The 12,792-nt window shown below is 40.0% G+C and overlaps 1 protein-coding gene across 1 annotated transcript; it reads right to left on the bottom strand.

Moving 5' to 3' along the window:
• Positions 1–206: 206 nt before the first annotated feature.
• LOC307126447 (uncharacterized protein) lies at positions 207–10,692 on the bottom strand. The gene is made up of 2 exons (XM_079816957.1): positions 10,571–10,692; positions 207–1,480 (listed from the first exon to the last, which is right to left on the bottom strand). Exons 1-2 carry the CDS (start codon positions 10,629–10,631, stop codon positions 333–335), a joined length of 1,209 nt encoding a protein of 402 aa, XP_079673083.1. The 5' UTR covers positions 10,632–10,692; the 3' UTR covers positions 207–332.
• Positions 10,693–12,792: the final 2,100 nt, after the last annotated feature.

A 12,792-nucleotide genomic window follows, 5' to 3' on the forward strand; every position in this document is an offset into this window, starting at 1 on the left:
TGACTCCGTTTAGGTCTGCCTTGTTACATGTCAGTAAGTGTTTTGTTATTGTGTGAGTGTGACAAGCTCTGGTGTGACCAATAACGCGTGAACGCAGCATGATCTGAGGGAAATACGCGGAAGTGAATCGCCAACATTAAGAAAGATCGCATTTATTTTTGAATCGAGATCGTGATTTTTTTTCGATTAATCGTGCAGCCCTACTTTCGGCTTAAGGTTTTTCTGTCCGAGACTCATTCCAGACTGATGACAAATAAAACCATTCTCTCACAAGTGAATGCTCATGTGGTGTTAAAGGTTTCTTTATATCTGAAACTCTCTCTCCACAGAGATCACAAAATGAACGGCTTCTCTCCAGTGTGAACTCTCATGTGGGAATCAAGATTTCCTTTTTGGTTGAAATCTTTTCCACACTGAGGGCAGATGTAAGGCTTCTCTCCAGTGTGAACTTTCATGTGCCTGTTAAGGTTTTCTTTTCTGTTGAAACTCTTTCCACACTGTTGGCAGGTAAACGGCTTCTCTCGAGTGTGAATTCTTAAGTGGACTTTTTGATTGAAACTCTTTCCACACTGAGGGCACGTGTAGAGTTTCTCTCCAGAGTGAACTCTCATGTGGACTTTAAGGTTTCCATGTTGTTCAAAACCCTTTCCACACCGTCTGCAGGTGTAGGAGCTCTCGCCAGTGTGAATGTTCATGTAATATTCAAGACTTCTTTTTTGGCTTAAACTCTTTCCACACACTTGGCAAGCGTAAGGCTTCTCTCCAGTGTGAATTCTCATGTGACGATCAAGACTTCCTTTATGGTTGAAATCTTTTCCACACTGTTGGCAGGTGTAAGGCTTCTCTCCAGTGTGAACTCTCACGTGTATGCTAAGAATTATTTTATTATTGAAACTCTTTCCACACTGTTGGCAGGTGTAAGGCTTCTCTCCAGTGTGAACTCTCACGTGTATGCTAAGAATTATTTTATTATTGAAACTCTTTCCACACTGTTGGCAGGTGTAAGGCTTCTCTCCAGTGTGAATTCTTAAGTGGTCTTGAAAGAGTCCTTTATTTTTTAAACTCTTTCCACACTGAGGGCATGTGTAGGGTTTCTCTCCAGTGTGAATTCTCAAGTGCCTGTTAAGGATTCCTTTTCTATTGAAACTTTTTCCACACTGTTGGCAGGTGAACGGCTTCTCTCCAGTGTGAATTCTTAAATGGTCTTGAAAGTGTCCTTTATGTTTGAAACATTTTTCACAATGAGGGCACGTGTAGGGTTTCTCTCCAGGATGAACTCTCATGTGGTCTGTAAGATTTCCTTGTTGATTGAAACCATTTCTACCCTGAAAGCGGGTGAAATAACGTATAGTTTCTTTCTTTTCAGTCTTTGAGCAACTAAAATATTTTTCTTCAGTTATCAAATCATGATAATTCTCATATTGATCTTTTTCTTCCATTTCCTTTAGTACTTCACACTCCTCTTTTAACTGCATCAGGTCTAAGGAAAAAAAGACAAATTAACCCAATAGCACAGCACAACACAACAAAAACGTAAAGCATTAACCCCTAGAGGTCTGGCATGACCAACTCACTTTTTTCATATTAGTGTGAAAGGGACTCCAAATACTCCATTGATTTTAGTCTTTCAGGCAAGTGTTATAAATCATTATAATCTGTTAAGTTTCTACTTTTAGTTTTGTTCACTCACAATAAAAACTAAATGTTGTGCTATTTGCAAAACAAACATGATGCGCGATCTTCAGACTCTCAGTCAAAGAAGTCCATTCTGATACTCTTCAGAAAATGAACTGTAACTTAGTGAATACTTGTCACACAACATGAGAAAAGTCTAAAGAAATTATGAAATGTCAAGTTTTTAAATAATGTAACTCAAATATTCTCTGTTTATGTATTCTGTTTGAAAAGAAAGAGATGCCAGTCGTTTGTGTGCTGCCTCATCTGCTAATGGACAACACCCATGGAGTGTGCACTCTATTAAAAGGCTAATTCTGAGGAGATTAGGGCTGAAATGATTCCTCGAGTAACTCTAGTTACTCCCTCCGGCTCGAGGACAATCCATTTAGATCTGCTCTGACGGATAGATCTGTATAGCCTTGGTGGTGAGAGGAAGGACTGTGTAGATCCGCTCTGACGGTCAAACAAAGTAGAGTTAGCCTTGGTGGTTCAGTCCAGGAAGATTTGTCTGTAAGGGTAATGTTTAAATGCAGTTACCTGACAAATATTTTTGAGTACTCCCTCCGGTGCGAGGAAGACCCGTTTAGATCTGCTCTGATGGGTAAAACATTTTGAGATAGCCCTCCAGTTAGGCCAAGGAGATTTGTCTGCAAGGGTACTGTTTAAAAGCAGTTACCTGACAACTATTTTTAAAAGAAAACCTGACTCTCTTTTCTTCCACTCCAGATAGGGGTTATACTATATATATTTTTATTTTATTCACTTAAATAAACCCAGATAGGGGTTATAATATTTATTTTTTATTCACTTACAAATATTTTAATTCCATTTCTGTGTAAAGCACTTTGAATTGCCACTGTGTATGAAATGTGCTATACAAATAAACTTGCCTTACTCGAATGCAAAAAATCATTGAGGCAAAATCATTCGCCTCAAAGCTTCGTTTAGTCCATTTAACTACACGGTCATGTTGCAGAAAGACAATTATTGTGCAAGGACTTGGAGTATGCAGTTATATCCGCGGGCAGTGTTGGGGAGTAATGGAATACATGTACCGGCGTTACGCATTCAGAATACAAATTATGAGTAACTGTATTCCGTTACAGTTACAATTTAAATAGTTGTATTTAAAATACAGTTACATTGTTGAAATCAATGGATTACATTACGATACTTCTCGGTTTCACGTGTTTATTCGCTCTCTAAATAAATTAAACCAACTCCATGCATTTCCCAGAACGCCCTGATACGAAAACACGTGTTTTGCTGGATCAGTAACAATGGAGTCTGAAAAGGAGCAGTGTAAGCAAGAGGTGGACAACAGAGAACAACAGAGACAGGGCAAGAACGCGTTTCTATCTTGGAAATTCAAACAGCATTTCACATTAAAGTAAGAGAATGGAGAACGAAATATAACTGTGCAGCGTGTCAGTGAAGAGTGGCTCTGTGATCAGTTATATTTAAAAAAACATCACATGTCAAATATCTTCAACTAGTAAAACGAAGCGTTCATGAACCTGTTGTCCAACAAAATACGACGTTTAATAACACGTTTTAACTCACTTCATATAGTCAGTCGAGTGTTTGTGAGCTGATATGGCTTCTTATCACAGAATGAGGCACACAATGCATTATTTTATAGTATTCTACAGTGATAAAGTCTATGTCAATCAGCACTTTATTATTATGAAAATACCCGAGAAGGCTTAAAGAACTAAAAAGCGTTTCTATATTTTACTATATCTCTTTACATAAATATTATTTTCTAATTAAAACTATAATTTCGTTAGGCTGGGTTTAAAAACCCAATATCCGCCCTCTAGGTTGCTTGTGAGGGGAAAAACGCAGCTTTCTTCCACTTAAATTTTTATTTTACTGTATCTCTTTACATAAATATTATTTTCTACTTAAAAACTATTATTTCGTTATTTTAATCACCCAACTAATTACTGGCTTTCCAATAGGCTACGCACTTTTCACAATCTATTACGGAGCTGATACATTTCGATTTTGCATATTGTTCTTTAAACGTTGTTTCGTGTAGTTCATACAACCACCTCACAATATTTCAATAACAGTGTTGTTCCCGTTTTCTTGTTCTTGATTTGTTGTTCTTCTGTGCTATGTGTGTTATCAGATCACCTTCATTCTTTCATTTGATTTGACATTAGAGCTAAGGCAAATTGTCTTTAAAAGTAATAACCAGAGGACAGTAATATGACGTTCGCTGAAGTCTGGGTTTATCTTAAACTGCCGCTTCAGCACAGGAGAGTTGTGTGACAATGAGCACGATCTCATGAGACACTACAATAGGCTTGTATAGCCTTCTAATAATTCATTAATAAGGACTGTTTTCTTGTACAAAATTTAATATTTTAAGTTAAATACACAGTGTAAGATAAGAGGCTAACAATGTCAAGATCAATATATATTGATACAAATATTTGACTAACATCTCTGGCAAAGACTACAATATTTAAAATATGCTTTAGTTATATTCTCACTTTAATTTACAGAGTAAATTAGAATTAGACTAGGATTAGTGTGTGTCGCTTGCGCAAGACTCGCAACGGGGGGCAGCACTCCATCATCGGCACAACCCTAGTGGAAGTAATCCAAGTATTAAGAATACGTTACTCAGATTGAGTAACGTAACGGAATACATTACAAATTTCATTTTTGGGCATGTATTCTGTAACGAAATACATTTTTAAAGTATCCTTCCCAACACTGTCCGTGGGTCAGGTGGACAAAGTAATAAACAGTAACATTCCAAAAATTCCAAAAAGGTGGATGAGAGATAAATCATTAACCTCTTTAAATTCCGACGTCCCGCCCACGGGACATTGAAGTGTTTCAGAAATTAAACTTATTGACCGAGAAAATTCAAAAAATAAAAATAAACATGTTACATATCTCTGGAAAGCTGAGATTCTCGTGATTCGAACGATGTAAACCATTTTAGGATACAATCAACACAGCTGGTACAATCTGTGTCTTTGTCAGACCACCAACAGCCAAACAAACAAACATAAACTGGAAGAAACTCACCCTTGAAGCCTTCTGTTAGTTCACTGATCCATTACATTACAACAAAAATGGTTTTGTTGCACTCTCAAGGGTCCATACAATCCAATTCAGCGAATTATTTAGTCCATAACATATTTATATATCAATAAGCATCCATGGAATGTAGTAGTAGCATTTCAAGTTAGCCGACAGAGCTATCACAACTTCGATGCATTCTATGGTCTAGTTTCGTTTCACATGTAAACACGAAGAAAAATGTGAAGTCAAAATGGCCGCTGACCCCTGAACTTTTGATAGACAGGTCATTTGAGCCAATCGATTCATGATAGAGGTGTCACCAAGGTATCAATAGCCAAGGAGTGCCTATCAGAGCCATGGTACCTCCCTCTCTTTGATTGACAGTAAATCGATCCAGTTGAAATGTATGATGGAAATGATTGGCTTTTTTGATAGCCAATAGATTTCTTTAAAGAAAAACATGCAGCTTTAGTGGGACGAATCATTTGGTCATGCGTGAAGCTCGTGCGCAAAGCAGCATAGTGATTCATGCGCCCTCTGCGCCCTGCGCGTAAAGTTAGTATTGAGCTAGATCACGAGTGGAAGACAACAGGTGAAGGCAAAGATGGCAAAGAGAACAAGAAAAACACACTTCTTACTTGAAGAAGTTATTGAAAAGTGCACTCGCCGTGATAGTGATGAGTCGGAGGATGCCATTTCTGATGAAGAGAGCGAATGTTCATCAGTTGACTCCATAGCAGAGGAGATATTTTTGGATGGTGGAGACGTCACTCTCGACAAGTAAGTTTTTTATAATATTATACAACTTATTTTACTATATATACTGAGTTATGTGTTTGTTTTTAGGTGTACTTGTCAGCTTATGTCGTGTGTTAGGTCGAGTGTGTGTGTGTGTGTGTGTGTTTTGACATGTAGCTGCAAACTTGTTGTGTGCGCTTGTGCATGATTTTTTATTTTTGTGGGCTCAAGCACCGGTGTGTGTGTGTGTGTGTGTGTGTGTGTGTGTGTGTGTGTGTGTGTGTTTGTTTGTGCGCTCGTGCAGTAATGTTTGTTTATGTGGGCTCAAGCACAGGTGTGTGTGTGTCGTGTGTGTGTGTGTTTGTGCGCTCGTGCGCTTGTGCAGGAATGTTTATGTGGGCTCAAGTACAGGTGTGTGTGTGTGTGTGTGTGTGTGTGTGTGTGTGTGTGTGTGTGTGTGCACTCATGAATGGTATAAGCCTGGTTGTTTGTGTGCATGTGTTTCTGTTTATATGCGTGTGGATACAGAAACAATGTAAATGTTTTGCAAATCACTTATTTCTTTATTTTTTTTATATCACAGACCATCATCTGAAAATGAATCCAATGAAGTCTGGGAGCCAGTCAGTAAAAAACAAATTACTGAGGGACAGAAGGACAGCACCTCATCAGAAGAGGAGCCCCATTCCCCACCTTCAAAGAGAGGTTCTGCCACCAAAACTCCAAGAGGCAGAGCACGAGGGAGGGTTATCTGTTGTAGAGCACCCATAGTTTTTTTTTTGAGTAGATGTGCCACTGGTAGATATATTTTCTTTGATTCTAAAAAATATAATTTGTAAATAGTTTGAAATACATATAAATACATGTGTGTGTGTGTGTGTGTATATATATTTATTTATTTTATAGTGTGAGTTCTAAAATTAAAGTGTTTTAATGCATAGCAGTTTTTTTGTCTCTTTATTTGTAGAAAGTTTGGTTTCAAGAATTGGAAAAAAAAACCCACTATAATGTGTTTATACTTCAGTAACTATGTATCAGCAATTACTGACAGTGAATCTGGATAAGGTATATAATAGCTCTAATTGTAACCTTTCATTAGAGCCCAAAATTATGACTGTAGAGTAAAGTATTCAAGAATAGCAGCATGTTATGTGTCTGTGGTTACAAAGGGTCATTTGGAGTCTCCAAGTGGCCTTTTTTGGGGAGCGCCTAGACATAAACTTAGAAATGAGAAACGCACTTCAGCGTAGCTAATATGTAACAATAGCATCGCAGTTACCACTGAGAATTTGAATAATTGTAATGTGATGTTCAGATTAAAGTGGGAGGGTTTGTTTTTAACAGCGGATTCGATGACATTACAGCTGATCTGCCCATCTTTACTCTTGTTCTTGTTCCAAGTTTCCTTCCTGTCCAATATGTTTTGCTTCTTACAAAAGCCCCAAAGCCTTCAGAAGACAGTAAAGCCGTCTCCGGTTACGTATGTAACCTCTGTTCCCTGAGAACAGGGAACGAGAAGCTGCATCAGAAAGACGCAACGGGGAATGCCTCCAGCGTGACAGGTGTCCAAGGCATGGCAATGAGACGCAGCGTTTCGTTCCCTGTTCTCAGGGAACAGAGGTTACATACGTAACCGGAGACGTTCCCTTTCGAAAGGGAACTCACGCTGCGTCAGAAAGACGCTACGGGGAACGATATACCCACGCTGCCATGTCGAGGGGAGTGCATGCCTACTGGCAGTGACAACCGTCAGGACAAGCAAATCCCAGTGAAATGCCTGAACCACTCCCCCTCTGGTCACACAAGGCTGTCAGTGACGGCATTCCCTATTATACTCCCTATAAGCCTGAGTAAGAAACTTCGAACACTAGAGAAGTTCTACCCAGGCCGCTGGGTATTCAACAGAATTCAACAGAAGGGGCTCCTTTAAGGGAATGTGGCTAAGGGGCCCTAGGGCGCCCCAGCCAGCCACTAATGCCACCAGGGAGGCCTGGCCTGGTGTCGCTTCCGTGGGACACTTCGGCTGGGCCACCCCTGTCTGTTTCAGAACAGAGTTTTCTGGACATTTGCCTCCTGGAGAGGCATCCAGCCCAAGGTACTGCAAACTGGCCTACTACCTGATGGCAGCCGAAGCCAACTGTCAAAGTAGCTGGAAAACATAACTTGTTTTCTCAGGGAGGCCTACTACTGGATAGTCAAGCTACGCCAGCTAGCCAAGCGTCCTGACTCGGGAACTCACCTTCAGGGAGGCCTAGTGAGGCCTACTACCTGACAGCAAGCCTTTAGGGAGGCATGGAGAGGCCTACTACCCGATAGCAAGCTATACTAGCTACCAGAGCATCCTAAATCGGGAACTCGCCCTCAAGGGAGGCCTAGTGAGGCCTACTACCTGATAGCGGGCCAGCAGGGAGGCCTAGTGCAGCCTGCCACCTGCTAGCGACTCATGCTAACGGTTTCTCAAGTGAATGAAGCCCAGGAACATGCCCTCGGGGGAGCCCTGGTGAGGCCTGCTATCTTATGACAAGTCTCCAGAGAGGCCTAGTGAGGCCTACTTTCTGATAGCAGGCTTTCGGGGAGGCCTGGTGAGGCCTACTACCTGCCCATAACTCATTCAAGCTGCCAAGTGGCTGAAGCCCGAGAACATGCCCTCAAGAGAGGCCTGGTGAGGCCTGCTACCTCACGTCAAGTCTTCAGGGAGGCCTAGTGATGCCTACTGTCTGATAGTGGGCCTTCAGGGAGGCCTGGTGAGGCCTACTTCCTGATAGTCCCACATGCCCGCTGCCAGAGGCATCCTAGTCCTGGGGCTCACCCCTAGGGAGGCCTGGTTTTATTGAGGCCTGCTTCCTGCAAGCAATTTATGCCTGCTGTTAAGGTGGCTGGGGTCCGGGTACTCGCATCCAGGGGAGGCCTGGTGAGGCCTACTACCCGATAGTGAGCCTATTGGGAGGCCTGAAGGGGCCTACTACCTGCTAGCAATCCATGTTGACTGCCACGGCGACCGGGAGCCCACCTTCAGGGAGGCCTACTACCTTATACAGTGGCATGAAAAAGTGTTCCCTGGATGATCCACGGCTGTTTTTTTGTTTTGTGATGGTTGTTCACGAGTCACTTGTTTGTCCTGAGCAGTTAAACTGTAGCCTGGATGCCAGCCGAACTTAGCCCCAGCCAACAACATTTTAACTTGGGCAGTTCGGTTTGAACTTGATCCATAGAGAAGTAATTATGCCCGAACAGAAACTGTTCGGACCAATGAAACTGTCAGGGCGGGCTTTATACGATGATGGACAGATAATAAACAGTAACGTAAACATCCACGTCATCAAAGGCGCTTGGGTTGAATCTGTTCTAATCCTAAACGAGAACTTGTTAAAAATATGTTTATTAATAAAAATACTTTATTAATAAAATACGTTATTTTGGCAGGGCTTCCTGCTAAAATTCGCATTCCTGGGTCTGTATATCACATAATTGGTGTCGCTTCAACCCGCGGACTTGGCAACAGTGAGTGCAGTTGAGTTCTGTTGACATCTGACAACTAACGTTATGCATCGCTCCGTTGCTCTGATTGGTTGTAGGTCTATCCAATTGAGGTCTTTCCTGGTTCGGTTGAAACACGCCCCATAATCACAGCCCAACGGAGAAGTATCAGACTCAAATTCTGACTAGAATTGAGTATGACGACGTCAGGCTAGTTAAACTGCCCAATGTTCTTCAGAAAAATCCTCCTGCACATTCTTCAGTTTTCCGGCCCTAGAATACCATCATCACGGGCCCACCCAGGCCGGATGTAAGAAGCGCCTGGGGAGATGATGAAGAAGAAGAGAGCGGGTCAATGTAATTCTTAGCTCACCCTCAGGGAGGAGACCCATCATCAACGCTGACTGCGTTTTGTGATACACAGCACAACCTGCTGCCGTGTATGCCCTGCCATTAAAGCGACACATCGTTTAGGTGGCAGGGTTGGAGCTCTGTGTCCTCGCCCACCCAGATGCGAGATTGCAAACATCCTGTTAATTGGTGGCGTCGACACATACCCATATTCTCTTATCCTCTCGGATTGACAAACGCTCACATTATACAAACAAACAAACAGCTCCATAAGAGCTGACTGCGCATGCTCTTGATCCCAGGCAGAAAACGGCTCGTGTGTATACAAAGAAATTAATTTGGATTAACTTGAAGCATTGAGACAGAACAGTCCCTGAAGACGAAAAAGCGGTGTCATGTTTGCAAGGCGCCCTTATATACTTCCTGGTCGCACCTTGATGACATCATAGGCTGTCACCGGTCAATAGGATTGCCATGATTCGATAGTAGTTCAGACACCCGTCACGCTGGAGGCGTTCCCCGTAGCGTCTTTCTGACGCAGCGCGAGTTCCCTTTCGAAAGGGAACTCATGTCATGCCTGAGCTGAAGCTTGAAAGTTAAGTTGCACAACATAAATGCAATGTTCAGAAAGTATTATTATTATTATTATTATTTATATTATTATTATTATTTTGATTTATAGGTTGTAGGTTTAGTTTTAGGTTGTTCTTTGTTTACCTTTTTTAATTAATTTGAAATAGATTTTTATATATTTTTTGTTTGATTTTTTTTTATTTATATATTTGTATTTTGAATATAATATGACAATTGGACGCACTAAATTGGTTTTCACAGATATTAATGTATGCCGTTTCAGCAATAAAACTTTTTTCTAAAAAGGAAACAAATGAGTTGTTCATTTTAAGAGACGAAAATCCTCTTATTTTGAGGATGAAAAAATCCCTTATGGCCAACAAGTGTAAAGCTAACCAATCACATTTCTTGCGTTACTTTCTGCAGAATAAAGATTTAGTTAGATACTGTTATATAATTAAAGTATACATGAATGGTTTACATGTCACATTGTAAAAAGCTACTTCTATATTATTTTTCCTAACATGAAGGTAGCATTAGTATTTATCTGGTCATGTGATCTTAACATGTCTGACCTGCTTCATGTCATATGATAGCACTTTAATCGGGACACTCATATGACATTCTTCCAAAACATCCTTCTTTTCTGTAGAGATGGAGATTTGAATACGGATCAAATGAGTTCAGCTTTGAGAATGAAACCAACCTGTTTGTTCCTCAGTTTCTTCAATCTTCACGTCTTCACTCTCCTCTTTAATAAACTCCATCTTTATAATAGTGTGCCACGTGGATCTCAGTCACTTCACCACAAGTTTTTCTGTATTTGTCCTGTTTAAGATGAGAATAATTAAAGGGTTAGTTTACCCAAAAATGAAAATCCTGTCATTAATCCCTCACCCTCATGTTGTTCCAAACCTGTGAAACCTTCGTTCATCTTCGGAACACAAATAAAGATATTTTTTGATGACATCCGAGAGCTCTCTGACCCCTCCATAGAGAGCTATTTAATTAACACATTCAAGGGCCAGAAAGTTAGTAAACACATGGTTAAAATAGTCCATGTGACTCCAGTGGTTCAACCTTAATGGTGCAGTGTGTAATGCTTGTGAGGATCTATTGACAGAATATAATATACATAACGTCTGACCCTCGTTCCCTGAAGGATGTCGGACGTCACCTTGTATTGGGATCACTTCTGGGAGCCCCTCTCAGCTTTGAGTCTATACAGAACAAGCCAAACAGGCCTACATTTGATATTTAAGGAATTACAGATTGTATTTAAATGATTTACACTTTCAAGGAAACATCAGCAGTTTGTTAAAGTTGTCATGGCACATGTTAGTGTTTGTTGTTCTCGCTCATTTACACTGTTTGAGCAGCACGAGTTGTGAATTGAATCACTGAATCATTTTGCAAAGTATTTGATTCAATTGACTCGGGGGTCCGACTCAATCAGGGATCAGCCCATTGACTTAAGTCCTTATAAGTGCCCTGACTACTGGGGCCAGTTGCATAAACTAAGCCATTATGTTAAGACAGTGTCTTAAGATCTAGTATGAGCAACTAGCAGTTAGGCAAGAGGCATTCAGTCTTACTTTTCGTATCAAATTAGGCCAGTCTATGTTTTTATGTAACTGATTAAAAAAAATTATGAACAGTCTTAAAGAAAAAAAATGTATGTCTAACTTGTAAGACTAGTCTTAAAGGTTTATGCAACCGGCCCCTGAACTAGGGACATGATTGTCGAAAAGTTCAGTTTCTCCATCATTACTTGCCAGAACTCGTGTTTATGATGAACTGATTCATGATAGAGAGAGATAAATTACACACAGCTTTTCTGTTACTGGTGTGGATGCGATTTACTCACAGAAAATATACTTCATTAAAGTTAGTTAAAGCTTTACCATGTTACATTCAATGGTGAATAAACTATTTTCACGTTGCTTGTAAAAACTGTAAATCATTGAACGGGTTATATCGATTTAAACAGATTAAATGCTTAAAACAAACCTTTCTTCAGCCGAATCACATCAGATGCAGGAGCGGGCGCAGCCTTATGACGTCACATCACCGCACCAAAATAAAAGTCCCGTTCACACTCAGCTGTCTACAATCACAGAAGTGCAGAGAAATGTGTCTACTATTTTTTTTTTACAGATAATGCTTATATTAAACTTAAAACAGTGACAGATGTGATGAAACAAACATGTTAAAAAGAGTGTATGAGTTAATAAAGCAAGGTTGATACATGTGTCCGAATTGAAACACATACAGTCAGTGTGGTTTGACAATATTGAAAATGTGAATCGCCAACAAATAAAGTTAATTTGAGTCTACAAATGTGTAAAAAAAAAAAAAAATTATATATATATTACAATAAAATGTTTGTATATGTAAATTTAATTTATTAAATACCAACTATTATTGCTAAAAGGTCCGGCCCAAATACAAAATGTAATATTTCACTGAATTTTAATGAAATCAAAAGTAAGTCTTCAATGTCAAGGGTCATTTGTGTGAGTTGTAGTGACTGAAATCGCTCACTAATGAGTGAACACAGACCCCATTCACACCTGCTCCAGTTTCTATTATATGTTACAATCTGCCAGTTCAATAAATGTCCTTTTTGTATGTGATACACAAATAAATAATTATTTCTTCCTGTTGTATTGTATTAATGTGTTTCCCTGAAAGTATATTTTAAGATTAATCTATTAAGTGGCGATTGCTGGTTGTTGTTTTATAAGACTACATTAACATATGTGGGCCTAATAAATGATACGACACATTAAGTCACTCATTGTATTTACTCTCAAAACAAGACAAATCTGTCATTTCCTCATCCTCATATTCCAATCTAAACCTGTGTGACGGTCTTGCCTCTGTTGAACACAAAGGGAGGTGTTAATGTTAACCTCAGTCTTTCTT

Source organism: Gobio gobio (assembly GCF_949357685.1).
Source record: "Gobio gobio genome assembly, chromosome: 5".
Classification (NCBI taxonomy): domain Eukaryota; kingdom Metazoa; phylum Chordata; class Actinopteri; order Cypriniformes; family Gobionidae; genus Gobio; species Gobio gobio.